This window comes from Lonchura striata, chromosome 7 (genome assembly GCF_050655825.1).
Source record: "Lonchura striata isolate lonStrDom1 chromosome 7, ASM5065582v1, whole genome shotgun sequence".
Classification (NCBI taxonomy): domain Eukaryota; kingdom Metazoa; phylum Chordata; class Aves; order Passeriformes; family Estrildidae; genus Lonchura; species Lonchura striata.
The window spans coordinates 23,300,987-23,318,330 of record NC_140709.1 but is presented as its reverse complement, the minus strand read 5'-3'; the positions used below and the strand labels follow the sequence as shown (position 1 = coordinate 23,318,330).

The window sequence follows — 17,344 nt, the reverse complement described above, 5'->3', positions numbered from 1 at the left end:
CATGCTCAGAGCTTTTTTGCATAGTTAGACCGTAAGAAAAGCCACTCCAGGGTATTAAAAAAAAAAAAAATCTAAAAACATTTCAGGGCTTTCCTAAAGTTTTCCACTAGGATAAGCATACATTAATTCCAGATGATGTCCCCACAGGAGTGCACAATGTTGTCTTGTAGTACACACTGTCATGCAGGCAGCTCACTCATCATGGTGTCCCTTGGAAGCAGCATGAAGAACACTGAACTATATAAAGTCCTGGTCCTGAGTTTCTGTCCCTTGAACCTTTCCTTTTGCAGGTGAAGAGAGGTTCAAGAGGAGAGGAGAACCCACCTGCTGCTGCAGAGAGCAGCACTCAAATCCAAAGCAATATGAGCACCCAGAACAAGGAACAAATCACCTACTCTTGGTGATGGTGTTTTTGCTATGGATGGCAAATAATGGCTCTGGAACACATAAATCCCTCTTCTCTCCTCTTTGGTGTTTAAACAGTACTGAGTCGCAGGGCCGGTGGGGGGGGTTTCTTTTGTTATTTTTTTAATTGTATGCAATGCTTCATAGATTTATGTGGGTCTTGAATTCTGAAGTGTTATATGCTAACCTTCATAGAGTGAGGAGTCACCTAATCTGGGAGGATGGAGGGAGGATCTTCAAACCCTGCAGCCACACTTCTTGTACATTGGGTAAGCACCATTGTTTAACAGAGCTCCAGGCAAATAAACTGGGGTGGGTGGAGATGGAATGCCAAGATAGCCTCTCCTAAGTATGTGACACCATTCGGTACTTACCTGAAAGGGACAGGCAGGATCCCTGTTTGAGGTATCAGGGTCTGGAAGAGGGCAATGTGTGGCCAGAACATACAGAGGAATCCTCAGCAGTGTCAACCTTCAAGTAGCAGTTTTATGCAGGATGGACTTACCTTTTAAAACAAAATAAAGCACGCTATTTATAATCCCACTAATAAATGACATTTTTTTAAAAGGTCTTTAAAGCCTCATGGTTCTCTAACACCTAAAATTCAACTGCCCTGCTGAATATTTCTTTTCTGGATAAATATCAGAGGTGTGAAGTAATGTTCTATTACAAGTATGTCTGGGAAACATATTTGTGTACATGTTCTAAATTTAGCCTTCTGGAAGTTGTGTAACTCAACTTTTCCAGACAATAGCAACAATATGGCTTTTGTGGTTTGGTGTGGTTTGCATAATTGTATCTATTTAATTAATCCCCTGTTAACTGAATGGCTCATACTGATCTTTTTGCATCTGCTGGCTAATTATGTTTCATAGGTCTGAACAGAGACTTTTCACTTTTAAAAGATGGTCCTAAAAACTCAGTTACTCTGCTTGAATTCTGAACAGTCTGAGTGATTTTAAATAATGTTTTTATTTTGCAAATTTAGTACATACATCTGTATTTATGTATAAACATTGAAAAAAAATTAAACTGAAATAGTTTTTTAATACAGCTGAAATGTAAATGCAAGTTAAACACAGAAAGTAGGGACATGGGGCCAAAGTGCCCCAAAGTTACCTTATTAGTGGTAGTTTGTAGCTGCCCTGAGAGCTCAATGTCGATTACCAATCTGTATCTTAATCTTCCTTCTTTACAGAGAGAACAAGTAGCCTGTCTCACATCTATATTTGGTGCAGAGTGCATACTCCACTGTGCTAACACACCACACCAGGAAGGAATTTCAAATGCTCCCAAGGAATTCAGTAACAAAAGTCCTGTTGGCTTTCCTTACATGCATGGGCAAGGGAACACAGTAATCCTGTATTATAAACTCTCCTCTTTCTGCTGCTGCTGCTGGAGCCTCAACAACGGACTAATGAACCCTCAAATGTCTCTTCACCCTCCTGACAGAGCCGAGTACCCTGGGCCACCGTCTTGCTTGACAACCTTTCAACTGGGCTGACTTGTGCACATGCCACCTGTGAGCTGCTAAAAGGGCTTCACTTTGCATTTAGCAGGGTACAGCTCCATAGGCTGTGCAGCATTTGGTTTGGACAACACCCAGTGACACAGAAATGTTGAGCTTCTCCAGGGGCGCTGATGGGGTAAGTCTGTTCACCAGCTGATTCTGTGGAAGCTGGAGAGCTTCACTGCCATTTCTGCAGTAAACTTAAGAAGATGTGCTGATGTCTTCACCTGGAACATGAGACAGAATAAGACATGATCCCTTTGCAACTGTGAACACTTGTGAATTGTTTTCTGTTTTGTTTGATTTTTTTTTTTACCCCATTCAAAAGTTAAAATTTTCACTGTCTATATTTTGCCATTACATGTACACTTGAACAATCATCAAGTCACTTCTTATGTCTTTTCTCTAGTTATCACTTTGAGGAAAGGTGTAAATCCAGCTTGTATTTTTTATTGTCTGTGATAGCAAAATCAAATTAAACTTGCTAAAAATTATGATAGCAAGTTACTAATGTCTTTCAATTTTAAGAAATCTGTTCAGAGAGCTTGACTTTGAGATACAGCTGTTAATCACTCAGAGCTGTCAATGGCTTCAGAATTACTACAGGAGCCCACATTCCCCTCTCTTTCTTTTCCTTTCCTCAAAGTACTTTTTATCCTCTTCCTCTAGTTTATCATTGTATCAAAATACCTCAAGGTTATCTGCTAGTAAAAAATCTGAAGGAATTTCTTTTTTTTGCATGAGGTTAGTTTTAACAAGGAAAGGAACTTCTTTCTGAAAACACTGATGTGTTATCCAGTCTCAGGACAAGAAATTTGTTTTGCTGCAGGGGTTCTTAAGTGGAGAATCCAACACCTTAGTTTTTTATGCTGCCCATTGTGAATAATGTGCTAGGATAACAAGATATGAAGAAAGCAGATTAGATGAGTGCATTTCTGCCAAGCTTAATTGTTTATTGTTATTGTTATTATTTATAATTATTATTATATATAATAATGTATTATTATTGATTATTTATTATTATTGTTTCTGTATTTCTGAAAACAGGGCAGTTAAACCCTCTTCTAGAATTCAAGCCTAATGAATAAAAATGTAAGCAGTCCCTATGTGCTGTATACCTCTTTATCTTGTATATAAGACTAGTAAAGAACTGGAAGACAATTTTTTGAATAACAGATGCTAGAAAGAATGGTGGCTTTTTATATAACAATTAGAATCTGGAATTCTAAATTTAAAGGTTATATGAGCTTTCTTAAAATTAATGTGAAGGCTGAAGTGACATTTAACCCTAGTTAAATTTGCTGGATTTTTCTATCATTCAATAAATAATAGAGATTTAGGTACTATTTCTTATTTACAGGTTCTAGGCACAAATAGCATGTATACTTTGTGGAAATCCTCTAGATCCATAAAGAGGGATACAGGGAAGAGAAAGCTTCAGGATGAAAGAGTGGAACATGATAAATTGATGACCAATGGACTGAAATGTTTCAGCTGTCATTGCTCCCTGTGTCTATTACTGTATGTTTTTTTTAAAAAAGTTGTTGTCCTTGGAAGCAAACAAATAATGATTTTTGCTCTTACCATTGCACTAAATTAGCAGTGTTAAGATGTTTGCTGGTTTCTTAATCTCTGATAGACTGCTGGTTTTACAGTTAGCAGTGTTGCTTTATTTTCTTTCCCAGAGATGTTCAGTGTGACAGGGGTAACTTTCCTTTTGGCAGTTTCTCTGCTTTGTGTGATGGTGTTTTTGGGGTAGCTTTTTGGGCAGCTTTTTCTTTTCATGCTGATTTCTTAGTGCGGTATGAAGTGTATTCAGGACAGGTGATGAAGAAAGAGTAGAGAAGTTTTTGTTAGGGGTGATGCACTGGTAGAATGGGAATATACAAGAATATCATTCCCTTCTGCTTCCTGTCAACCTTCTCTCCAGGGCAGCTCTCTGCGAGAAGACTTTCCCCCTCAGAGTAAAGAAAGAGGTGATATTCCAAGTTACTGCTCCCCACAGGCCTCCAGGTACTGCCGGACCTCTGCTTCATTCCTGTGTCCCCTGACTGCTGCCTGGATGGTTTTCATCATTCTTGGGTTTGGGTTTTAGGAATAACAGGTTAGAATTTCAACCAGTTTGTCACCCTAGAAACTTATTCCACCAGTTTAGGGTAAAGAGGCCTCTTCCAGGAGGAAAACCCATCTTTTGCTCAGTGCTCACCCTTGATGACCTCCATGCTGTTTTATGAGCCTGGGAGCTTGCAAGGCTGCTGGCTTTCATGCCTCATTCCCGATGACACCTGGAAATGGTCCCTACTCAAAAGGTAAGACCAGAGGAACCAGTAAAAAGGAACAAGCACAGTCTTGGCGAGGCCTGATGTCTTTGTCCCTGTTTCAGGTGGGGCTGTGGAAGCAGTGTTTACTGGCAGCACCTTTTTGGAAGCCTCATGAAGCCCAGAAGTCTGAGGGATGCTTCCTTCCCTTCTTTGCTGTGTATGCCTCTTCTCCCAGATTTGAGACAGGGAAGAAAGAGGAGACTCACTACATTTACAAACCAAAGTGAAGCACCTTGTGTCTTTGAGGCTGCAGGGAGTGAGCTTTGTCTCTCCCAGAGGCATTTTCATAGTGCATCAGTAGCTTAAAAGCTCTCAACAGAAACTTAAAGTCAGAGCCTTTTTCTATGTATCACTATCAAAACTGTTATTAGCATACTTTGCTTGCTATACAAGAGAAAAACCTGTGGATTGGACACCCTATGTGTTAAAATGAAGTGGAATTTATCATATTTACCTCTCAAATCCTTTTTACATACAGTTGTTTCAGATGACATTATTTACACGAGAGAGACTTGATCTTTTTTTCTGTTTTCCTGAGATTGTTTTCTTTGTTCCTTTGTTCAGTTTTGTTGTTTCCTGTGGACAGCTGGTGAATGTTTCTTTCTTCTTGTCATTTTCTTCTTTCACACAGCAGTAGCAAAGGGAAAATACTTCTCTCTCCTGACACAAATAGCCCATCTTCCTTTGGCTACTACCAGGATTTTTGTTTGTTTCAGAAGAACAGAGAGATAAGTAAACAAGACAGAGAAAGGCATGCTTGTTAAATTTTGCTCCCTTGGACACAGCTGAAACTGCTCATCGTGCAATGCCAAAATCTGTTTTATTTCTCCCAGGGTTATGTTCTAAGATGTTTTGATTCCATGATAACTTTTCTCTGCCACTATCCTGATGTTTCTCTGTCTCTATCTTCTATGCTTAGCATAAGATGAATAAATACAATATCCATACATTTGTTATCAGACATTCTGAGTCACTTGTCTCGGTTGTTACCAAATTTGCTTATAGTCAACTTCTTGAGTGTGGCATTTTTCCCTTATTTCCAGCTGTCAGCACTATGAAAAATGATACCTCATTTAACTTGAGTGAAAAACAGCTCTTATGTCTGGCTACCCCAGGGAGATGATGGATTGGCCCAACTTGTGCCATGAAAAAATACACTTAGAATGCTCTTCTGAGAGAACAAAAGCTCAAGGACATAATACCAAAATTGGTTTGTAACTCCTTTTGTAAGAGTAAAAAGAGGATTGCCTGTGTTTTCCTAATTAGTTTTTCCAACAGCCAGGTGCTGTTTGTCCTCCAAGTGCAGTCCTGCCTGCAGGGTAAAAAATCCAAACTTGCTTGTCTTCAGGAATGTTTTTTTGAAAGCTGAGTATTTAGGATTTGTAGAATGGACCTATCTTCCATTCAAACCAAAATAGGGCTCTCTTATGTTTCAATCCTGATGTTTTCTTTAGGACTTCTGTCTCCCAGGTTTTGTGTTGGGATTAATTATCACATTTTTGTTCAGCATACTTATTACAGGAATACATACAAATCCCAAGGAGATGTGACTAATATTTCAGTGGCAGGGTCCCTGGGTCTCTTACAGGTGTTAGGAAGTGTTTCAGAAAGTTGTGTGATACTTGTTCCTTGGTTGGCAGTTTGAGGGTTCATGGTTGTGTTTTGACACAAGGGATGGATTTTGCTTTGCCAAGCTCATTTTGTTCAGCACAAACCACAATAAAGGGCTCCTTCATATCCTGTTTGAAATCATGATTTGAAGATGGTGCTCAAATTAAGAATCAAATCTGCCAATAATTGGAGGGAGGGAGAAATGAACAAACAAAAAGAAAAATCCTACCTTGACACATAAATTGAAATTCCTTATAACTACCTTAAGTTTCTTCTAATCCAAACTATTTTAGAATTTGCTTCTAGATCTTGATTCCATTGCAGGTGTGCATGTTCTTGTATGTAATTAGAAATCTAGTTTATATAAAAAGGTAATGTTTAAATGTTACATATTTTTAAACAAACCAAACAAGCAGATGCTTAGGGGAGACTTATGCATGTAGTTTCTTGGGTGGAATTGCTTTTCCAGAGTGACCTGCAAGCCTAAACACCAGTGTCACTTTCTCAGCTGTTCTGTGGAAGGAAACCCAGCAGCTGCTGTCCCATAGTGTGGGCTACTTGTGGCATGCTCTGGACTAATGGCAATAAAATTAATATGTCAAACCAATTGTAATCTAAAGGTGTCTATAATTCCCCACATTGAATAAAAAACTTAAGCAGTGTTTAAGCAGCTATTAGAGAGGTCTCCCTTATGCTCGTTTAGAACAAAATGAAGACTCTAGAAACATTTAAGATTAAATTGAGAAGTGAGTAAATTATCTTAATCTTAGAAATAAAATATCCCTTAAGGATTCAAAGTGCTTGGTTTCCTTCTCTGATTGTTATGGTCACTATACCTTTAAGTATTTTTGGATTAAAAATCCCTTCTTTTGATTTAGCATTTGATATATATATACATGCTCATCCTGTTTAAAGAGTTTGATTCAGCAGGAGAATCATATTGAACATATATTTTCAGTAGCTAGTGAAAAAGTATTTTACTGGTATAATGTGAAAATGTAGATTTGATGGTTGCATGTTTGAAACCTCGTAACACTGGGTTTGTCACTAGAGAATCAATGGAATTTTTTTTTCCTAGCTGTTTTAATTTGAGAACTTTTTAAAATTTGGTTAACCGATGTCAGGCGATGGCCATGGAAGAAGCCCTTCACACTTCAGATGGTGACAAAAAAGAACAGGCAGCTTAAATGCTACCAAACTAGGGGTGTGTCAAATCTCTCTCAAGAATGATAAACTCAATGGAGCTGTCTATTTTTAACCTCCTGTTCTTTCCTTTTGGCAGACTAATCAGTGTTAGCTGAGCCGTTTCGCTGAATGAATCCAAGCGACTCCGGTGCTTTCTGCAATGAACAGTGGACCCTCAGAGTGCCTCAAGCCTGCTTTGATGTATGCAGTCCCCTTGTGAAACACCATGTCAGATGAAGCCAGCTCGGAGCAGAAGCCTTCTACAACAACAGTGAGCTCAGTTGCTGTGCAGGCTGGGGATGCCAGCATTGTTATAGCTGTGCTGAAGGTAAGGCACCAACTGCTGCCACGGCTGCTCTCATCCTCTGCTTCTCCGTCATTAATGCTTTTAAATATTCTCTGCAAATGAGGAGTTAGCATGAAACGGTACAGCAAGGCCATTTGGTTATTCAATGTCTAATAGGCTTTTCTTGCAAATTAGCACTTGTTTCTGTTCACAATTACTCTTGGTGGCTTTTTCCAATACAATAGATTTTGGTCAAAATATGTAGGGTCTTGGAAGGAATTCCTTTTACTCTGTTTAAAAAGAGTTAAATGAAGAGTGGCATAATGTGTTTAAAGCATGGTGATTGCAGTTCAGCCTCCTTGAGTTACTTTAACCTGTACTAAGTAATAATTTTACACAGTAAGTGTACAAACTCCACAGATGAAGTATTTTCTGGGGAAAAAAATAAAGGGCTAAACTTAAAAATGAGTAGTTATTTTTTGAAAGCTGTGAATCCACCATCCCACATGTTTCAGTAAGCCTTTGTGTACATACAGTTGTGTTTATAAGTATGGAAAGGCCTGTCTTGTAAGTTGGATTCCACACCTTCAGTTGTGTGGAATTGGGCAGTGGGAGAAAATCTAGATGTTAGTAATGAATCCCAGCTGGAATTTATTGGCAGTTTGATTTTCATTCTCCAGGCAACCTGGAAAACGTGCTAGCCTCAGCCATTAGAGTATGTTTGTAATGCAGAATAAGGTGATAATGGGTTGAGTTGTCACCTAATTCAGGTGGTTATTTAGGATGGCTTACCTCAGTTGTGGGAAGGGTTTTTGAGGTTAGTTTTCACCCTTCCTGTGAGTCCATCTGCTGTTGCAGGGGAGTAATATCATTGCAAGGAGACTCAAATTGATGGTGAAGCCACTTTCCCTCTCTGTGCTGTGGAAGGAAGCATGCTAGCTTCCAGTGACATTACAGCTTCAGTCCTTATCGGCATCCTTTGGTCCCTGTCCCAAAGGCTGTTCAGTGTCCCTGCTGTTACCTGTGCAATGTCTTGTTCCATGTATTCACTGTAGAGGTACACTGGACCCATGCAATAGAAATAAGATCTGAGGATGGTTTTTTGCATCTTCTGTAATAGATTTGTTACTTCTGCTTGCCCCACTCTCCCACTAAATTCACATAACTGTGTCATCTTCAGCCAAAAGGGGAGATGAGTCAGACAAAAATTTTGGCTCATTCTGATGGTTTTACTTTTCATGGGCAAAATCAATATTGGAACATCATCTGGATAACACTAGTCTGGGGTTTTGTTACATGTTTCAGATGAAGTTTGTAGTGTATTCTCTGTGACTTCCTTGTGTGTATGGTCCCTGTGCTCCTATGACTATGGAAAGTACTTGTGAGCTGGGAATCCGTGTGAGTAAATAAATCAAGGAAACCTTGTGTTTTCTGAAGGCTGTAATTATTTGCTTATTACAGTGTGGAAAATGGGTGAAGCTTCAGCTAGCTGAATCAACACCAAATATATTAGAAATCGGCAGCAATCAAGATGAGACTAAAAAACTACTTCAAGATCATGAATTCCTCCTATCCAAGCTGAAGGTAAGATGTCATAAAATTCCTCAAGTCATTACAGTCCAGGTACAACAGCTGATGTAGCTGTTTGTGTCTCCTGTTGCAGTATGGTGGTTAGATTAAATTCCACATGGAAAAAAATATGTTCATCTTTTGTCAATGTAGCAGATCTTTGATGGTCCTTGTGGGTTCTTTCCAATTCAGGATATTCTATAATTCTCTGGAAATTACACTTCTTTCCAGGAAAAATATGCTTCTGACAGCAGCAGAAAAGGCACAGTTTTTTCTACTTTATACATCAGTGTCAAGTGAAAAAATCCTATATCTAAATATAAAGGAATGTAAATTAATTTTTTTTAATTTTCCAATGTTGTGAAAAGTCTGATTATTTTATAACAGCTGTGAACACAAGCAAGCCCTTTGTAATTCTGAAGCAGATATTCCACAAACATTTTAACTGAATCTTAACTGATGTATGTTGCATTAGTATTGATACTGTAGGATTAAAACAGCTTGTCTTGATCTAGGAATATTTTAATTAAGTGACAGTCCTAAAATCAGGTTTTGGCATTCCTGAGAGCAGATTATAACAACAGTGGCATTTGGACACTGAGTGACAGGCTTGCATTAAAGAGTTGAATCATTTTAAGTGTGGGTGTTTGACACTGAGAGAAGTCTGAAGTCACCTAAAAAGAAATGTTTTAGTGTTTTGATAGGGCAGGTTGACTTTATATATGTAGACAAATTAATTCCTCTAACAGAGAATCTATTAAGAGTAACTTATCCATTTAATTTTTGGGGGAATTACATAAATTTGAGATCTGAAAGAACAAACATGATTTGGATAAGATAAGTATTTTATTTAATGCCAAGGACTATGTACTTCCCCAATCATTAAAAATATCCAATGAGTGTGAGGGAATTCAGTACAGTATATAGAGAATGTAGCTAATACACTGCACTGTGTGGATTTTGAAGAGTATGAAGAATTGAATTATGGAAAAAACCCACCAAATACCCAAAACCAACCAAAATACCCAAATCCTAGAGAAAGATGGTTTTGCTTTCCTTTTTTATGCCAAGTGCTTCATCTTTATTGTCACTAATGCAACATTTGGGTATTCTTGGAACAAGCTGCTGTGGCCTGTTTGAACAATTCAGAATTAACTGAGTTCTTACATCCTGATGACAGAATGAAGCTGATTCTTTCTCTCCTAATTTTCAAAAATAAATATTAAAGAGTGGGAGAAGAAAACAATTCCCGTCTCTGAAAGAAACTCCCATCTTTTAAGAAAAGCAAGGTTTCAAATAATATTTTACAATCAGATCAAATCAGATCAGAACATTTATTATAAACTGTTAAAGAATACTTTTCATCCATATACATTCGGAACAAGCACTAGTTATTTCATGTTTTATTCCTGTGGCTCTTTCAATTCAGCATTGATTAATGAATATTCTATGAAAGAATTAAGTTCAAAATTACTACTTTTTCCTTAATAACATGAGCTATAAAAATAAGGGACTGCAGTGTTGTTATAATTCTTCCTGGCTGTGTGTTTTTCAGCCAAGACCATTTGTGACTTATAGCAAGTTGTTAACACTTGTCAGTAATTACATAGTCTTAAGTCACTAAACCCAGTTGTAAAAAGTTTTTTCAAGATTGATCCTCAGTTTTTGAATTATTGTTTATGGTAATTATTTTCCACTTAGCATTTGATAATGAATTATACCTTAGCTGTGCAAAGATGGGTAAGAGGCAGTTTGAATTGTTTCCCCATTTATTTTTTATTGTTTTAATAAAAAAGGAAAATAAATTCTTACAGATACCCATACTTGATTTGCATATGCTCAACTTTATTGATTAGACTAACCCAATTCAAAATGAATTTTTTGTGCAGGTCAGGTAAAAATTCTTGAACAAATAATGACTCAATCATGAATCTAGTCCAGCTTAAGGCCAGGGTTAGATGATTCATACTAAATACACCTTTGGAAAAAGTAGAGACAAACCTATCAACTTTTGGAAGATAATTTATGGAATAGTTGTTCATTCTGGCATTATCCCATGTTCTTCTGTAAACTCGTTCTAGGTTTTTATCACCCCTTTGCTTTTTAACTTCATTATTTTCATCCCAGTATATTTATTGCAAGTTATAATCAAAATAGTCAGGCTAAATTCTTCTGCCAGCTCAATATGTTGAAGATTCACAGATGTAAGTAAGGACAAAGTCTGGCACAGTGATCAGTTTACATACAGTACTTCTGATGCTAGAGGAAAAAGAATGTAATCCAGCTCAGTATTTCAGGGAATTGGTTTTGACTTAGCAATGCTAACAGGTTTAGAAAAGCCCAAACAAACAGCTTGACATTTAGTAAGGCAGATGGTACTTTAAACAGCAATTGGAATAAATTTGTTGAAAGATGAAACAGTAATTTTTAGAACATTTTTGAAGTTCTTTTAATGTTCAGAATTATAGTAATAAAAATTGTTGTGTGGTCTTCTGGGCTGTAGGGAAAAACATATCCAAAATACTTTGATAGAATGCACTCTAGTTTATTCATAACTGATTTACATTTGTTCCATTAAATTTAGGAATTGGAAACACCTTACTACTTAAACAAAAAGCAGAATACAAGTTCTGAAAAGGGTTCCACTTCAAATGTTTATGGATTAGGAAACAGATGTTTTGTTATTATTAATAGAGTTGAAAGAATAAATGTTGAACAGCAAAGATTGAAACTGAGACTAAACAGAGAACATGTATACAATATTTACATCCAGGTAAAATTTCCCCTCAGGAGCCTCATCTAATAGGTTCTGATTCTAAGCCAATATATTCTGTTTCTCTTTTCCTAAATCAGACCATATCAGCAGCACCAGTTTTGTTGAAATCATCAACTTCTGTGATTTCATGGAAGTCTCTTTCCCAATATCTGCCTCATCCTTGTTTAGGTAACTTTCAGCAGGTATATATGTTCTGGAAATATGTATATGTGCATTTGGATGTCTCATTCTTCACAATTTAAAAAGAAAAATGAGAATAATCAAACCTATAAAACCTGAGACAAAACTTCCAGGAGGTAAAATGACCTGGATTGCACTTTGCACGACATTTCTCCGCCGTTCTCCTGTGTTTCCAAGAGAAGCGCTACTTGCGGATAACGTGATTTCTTAGTGCTTGGGTCTCTCAATATTAAAACTCACTAGATATTCTGAAAAAAAAATAAAAGAAAAAGAGTGTATGTATGTCCATAAAAATGTGAAAATTCCCAATAAGGCATTCTTGGTTTGCTTCCAGAATTCTGATATTTATAATGAGAAAGACTGTGGCAGAACAGCCACAAAATGGAAGAGAATCCAGTCCATAAACTTAAGTTTAAAACCATTATTGTTATTAATTTGGCTCATGAACCTGAGGATTGCTCCTAAATATTTTATTTACTTTAATTTACAGAGCATAAATTGCAAAATATTAATTTATATGGTAATAGCCAAGAGAAAAAAACCTAGAAAATTACATTCTTCAAAAAGCACTAATATAATACATTAATTTTTTGCATTTGATACCTTTTAAATAAGCCTTTCAGTTATTTCAAGCAAAAATGTTTTAAAAATGCTTACTTTTAAGATATTTTCTTATGGAAGTAATTATTTGTTAATATTTTCTGAATTATTGGCAATTAGTTGTTGAGGTGCTCAACAGTACAATTAGCATCAAAGTTCAGCAGCATTTTTATCAAACCAGAGCTGACTTTTGCAAGTGATTTAAAAAAAAAAAAAAGAAAAGGAAAAGGTAAAGTGAGATGTAATAAATATCTTTTTTTCAGTGTTTGTTCAGGTCACTCATACATTTCAATATTTATATGAAAAAAATTCCCACCAAAATAATATTTGTCTTAAGGTAGCTTTATGACTATTTTCCGGCTTCAAGTTACCAACTGTGCTGTATTATCTCAGCACTGCCTTTTAGCACTAACCGAAGGTTAATTTTAGCAGCAGCTCAGTGCTAAGAGAATGGGAGGGTAGTTTACACCTCTGAAAATTCCAAGTTATGTAGTCAGTGTACAACAGCTCAGGAAAGGCAAAAGATAATTTCCCCCTCTCATTCCTTGCTCTTTTAGCAGAAGGAAAAGTACTCTAATAATGGACTGTGAACAAATTAATACAAAAGTTATGCTATCCAACACAAATTACATGAAAGAATTTTTTGTCTTTGCTGCAATATCAGAGGCAAATGTGCCCTGAGATGGAGTGGGGGGAGAGGTGTGGCTGCACAGCAGCTGCATCAGCAGGCAGGGAGCATTCCTGCTGCAGGCCTGGGATTGCATCCACCCAGCATCCCTGCAGTCCATCTGAACCAGAACGCTGCTCCCTGTAAGCTACTGGTGCTCTTCTTTTGCTGTGGTAGAATTAAACATATCATAGATATTTAATAGAAATTGAAATTGGTCTGCTGTTTTCAGAGCAAAGCTTTTTTGACATGGTTTTACTGACAGTAACAGAAGTTGCATGTTTGCATGAGCTCGTTTTTGACTACATGCTAGGCATTCCTTGTATTGTCAGGCTTCATTCCAGCTTCTCAGAGTCCAAAAAGAAACTCTTCCATTTTTTTGTGTTCACAGGGAATGAAACATGAGATTCCAAAAGTTTTTGAAATAATTTTAAGTCTTTACTGGAAAGCTCTGTTAAGTTCACTCAACTGAAAAAAAACCTCATTAAAATTCAGATTTCTGTGAAATCATTTTTTTGGTGGAAATTCACATTTTTCCTTTTCCTACACTTGCTTCTAGATCGAGAGACACAAGTTGGAAAAATGAAAATGCCAAATGGATATTAGGAAAAAAAGTTTGACCACAAATTGAATTCATTCTAGAACAGGTTGGACAGAAATGTCCTGGAATTTCCATTGTTAGGGATATTTAAAACTTCATGGGCTAAGTCCTTGAATAACTATAGCAAGGGATTAGACAGATGTCCTGAAGAGTCCTGTCCATATTATTCCTTGGCTCTGTGTTGATAAAAGGATTATATTTCAAAGAGAAAAAGTAGAAAAACAGTAATATTGGTCTACTTCATTTAAAAACTAACTATTCACATATGTAGTCTATAGAAACTAACATAGTTGAGGATAATTTTTTTGAAAGTTCACAGTAACTAGTGGCTTTGACAGTTGTGAGAAGCATAATTGTAAATTCAAGGCAATAAAACTTTAATATCACTCTGACCATCTAGGGTATTTGAACTGTTTCTCAAAGAAAGAGTAGTTTTCTATAAAATATTCCTCTTTTTTGTTTTAAATTAGTCTGTATTCTCAAAATGTAACTTTTTCTGTTGCAGAGGAAACAGACAACATGACAACTCTTGTGATAGTATATTAGGGTTTTTGTAGCATTACAAAATCAGCAAAATTAGCATTACAAAATAAATTATTATTTGAAGGCAATATAATACACATCCATTTTAAATGATTGAACCATATCCAATCCATGCTAAAGAAATAATTAAGTCTGTTTCTGAAAACTTTCATTAATCAGTCCTAAGCACTAAAAGACTATTATACATGAACAGTTTCATAATTCTTTTTTGTAACTTAATGCACACTAGTTTTGCATTTCATTAAATGCAGTAGTTTGGCTTCCTTTTACCTTCTGATTTTCTTTGACTGGATTTGAATTCATCCAATAGTAACTGAATTTTAAGAGGTGCAGGAAGCATGACTGATAACCTTTGAAGAATATTCCAGTTTTCTCTGTGTCTTAGGGATTAGCTATTCCTCACAGCTAATCAATTACTAGCCTACTTGCCAGGGATAAATGGTAATTAAGAACCTGTTCAGAAAAAAGGCTTCTAAAAGAAGAAAATCTTCTTCTTGGTCCTATACCATTTTTGTAGCATTCTTCTTGTGTAGTTAAGAAAGATTTAGCATTTGAAATGTCTTTTAAATATGTTGAAGCTGATGTAATGTTAGGATAAAAGCATACCTAGTTTTGTTTCAAAATATAAAATAGTCAGCTCTTTGAAAACTAGTCTTTGCCAAGAAATTCCATGTGGAACTCAGATGTCATCTGGTTTTCTACAGTGTATTCTGAACAGCTGTGAAAGTGGTCTGATGTTTTGGTAAAATTGACCTTCTAGTGTCAAGCAGTTTGGGTGTAACATTCTGAGAATATATTACCCCTTTTTTTTAATATCAGCATTGTCATGACTATAATGCTTCTCATTAATTGATATTAAGGTGTTGAGTTAGTAAAGAGACTATCAATATCTCATATACTCATTTAATTCCCGTTATATTTGTTACAGAGTCAGTCTAGAATGTTAATAATATCTCATGTTGGATGATTAATGAATGCCACTGCTTTTACTGAGTTGTTATGCATGTAACAATTTTATGCCTCATCAAGAAGGAAACATCATAAAGGCTTCTCTTAGAGTTGAGAATCAAATTTTTATCCAGCACCATATGAATGGCTGTTTGAATTTTCTAATAAACATTTATTTTTACATTACATATTCATGTGATAGCACCTCTAATTAAAAAAAAAAATAAAGAGTGACACTTCATTAATTCATGCTCATGATAAAACCCAATATGGGGGTTGGGAAGAACACAGAAAAAATGTTAATAAATTTTTCTGACACACTGAAGATTTGTAACATAAGCTGGCTAGCAGTTATCTTTCTTGTGGTTAGATTAGGAATGAAACACAGAAGAATTATTTTGGCAGTAGAACATTATTATATGGTGGCCAGCTTGAGCAATGCAGCAAGCTGAACTTGAAACATTATATAATTTAGGTCTGTTTTTTTTTTTTTTTTTTTGGAGAATAGGTGCTTATGTTCAAACCACTCTTGTCTGGATTGCATTGTAGTCATCAGAAATTTAAGAGAAAATTACCTCACAAAGTTCTAAAACTTATAATGTCCGGTAATATAATTTCATGACTATGAAAGAGAAATCAAAATATCTGCCCTGCTACCATTTCCAGGAAGACATGTGTTTATGGAGATGTAAAAACTTTGGAGCATAACTATTGGAGATAACATGATAAATTCTCTTAAATCTTGTTTGTATGTGAATTTCATAAAACTATTGCCTCTTAAGTGCAGTTGAAATTCAGAAGCTTGCTATAAAACATGCAGAACTGGAACTGGATATAAAGCAGGTGTAGGAGGCTTGTGGCTCCTGTGCAGACGCGCTGTAAAAATATCCTAAGACTGGTATCAGCACAGTCTTTTGGATTTTGTATACACATTTCTTATGTTTGTGCTGTTTTGGTATATTTCCTTCTCAGGCTTTGGAAGACAAGGTATGGGACCTGCTGCAGGAAGCAGACAAGGTTGCAGAGGAGAACAAAGAAAAGAGTCAGGTTTATGATGCCATGGCAGAGACCCTTGGGGATGCATGGGATGCCCTCATCATTCTGTTAGAGAAGCGACAGGCACTTCTGGAACTTACTTCAGTGTTCTTTGAAAACGCTCTGGAGGTTTGTATTTAAATGAAATAACTGCTAATTTGAAGCCACCCTCATCTTACAAGTACTCTGCCCACTGTAATTTTAATATGTTTTATATTGTTCATTGTATTCCTAAAGTTTGAGTCAAACAATAAAATTAAATTATTGGGATCCTTCCTCAAGATCCTTCCTTTTCCACCTTTCAGAAAGTGCAGGATGAAGCTGAACAAAACACCGCGTTGACTTTAAGAAATATTTTAGTCACGATGTCTCCCAAATTTATACTTGACAAAAAATGCCAAAGAAAAGTGGAACTGGACCAAACCCTAAAATATGTATTTCAGTGGCCATGGACATTCTGCAGAATAGCTTTCATTCCTTATGACTAAAATTATTTGGCATTGAAAGAACTTATTCTCAGGTGCCTTTACTGATGCACACTGATGATTGGTCACTGAAAGTTTTACACCAAAATATCCCTAATTTCATAAAGCAAACATTAGTCTAACTTGACCGTGCTTTACCTGAGACTTTGCTGTGGAGATGGACACAAAAGAAAAACTGTGTGATCCCTGTTTACCCATTTATCTTATCCTAATTCACTGATACACTCAGGGAGCTAAAGAAGAGACGAATTCCATACCCTGCAGGTTTTTGCCCACTGTGTGTAGCCTCAAGATCAACTGTCCCCACATCCTGGAACTTGAAGAGTTTAATAATTCTCCCTGATAATTTTGTTTCCAGTGCCCCCTATAAATTGCAGAAGCAACCATGGGATTGCTAACTGTCCTAAGAAGCCCAAGATGAACAATCTACTTATTACTGTATTCTGATAGTATGCATTATACAAAGAAATTAGATTTGGCATAAAGCTTTGTAGGAAAGATGATTAACAAAGTGGTGAATTGTAATTATAGATTGTGTCAGCTAAAATCCTTCAATCAATCAGTACCTGAAAGAAAAAAACAACTCAGGAAGTGCATAGAGCCCACAAAGCATCTGTACCTG

At 36.4% G+C, this 17,344-nt stretch overlaps 1 protein-coding gene and 1 long non-coding RNA gene across 12 annotated transcripts in view; one reads left to right on the top strand and one right to left on the bottom strand.

The window, feature by feature from the left end:
- LOC146766912 (uncharacterized) overlaps nt 1-17,344 on the bottom strand; it is an 84,327-nt gene that overhangs the window by 31,451 nt on the left and 35,532 nt on the right. For 5 of the 6 annotated variants that reach the window (XR_014956592.1, XR_014956594.1, XR_014956589.1 and 2 more), the window contains 2 exons: nt 1,525-17,344; nt 780-910 (listed from right to left, as the gene is read on the bottom strand). The exon at nt 1,525-17,344 is cut by the window's right edge and continues 16,214 nt beyond it. This is a non-coding gene — a long non-coding RNA (uncharacterized LOC146766912). The remainder of the gene's footprint in view (nt 1-779; nt 911-1,524) is intronic. The other variant, XR_014956591.1, reaches the window with a different exon arrangement.
- The window catches only part of CCDC141 (coiled-coil domain containing 141), a 67,651-nt gene continuing 52,219 nt past the window's right edge, over nt 1,913-17,344 (top strand). For all 6 annotated transcript variants that reach the window (XR_014956585.1, XM_085584526.1, XM_085584525.1 and 3 more), the window contains exons 1-4: nt 1,913-2,051; nt 7,130-7,360; nt 8,780-8,902; nt 16,175-16,366. Coding sequence is in view for 5 of the 6 variants with exons in the window: in XM_085584526.1 (XP_085440652.1) it covers nt 7,259-7,360; nt 8,780-8,902; nt 16,175-16,366 (417 nt within the window). In the remaining variant the exon portion in view is untranslated. The remainder of the gene's footprint in view (nt 2,052-7,129; nt 7,361-8,779; nt 8,903-16,174; nt 16,367-17,344) is intronic.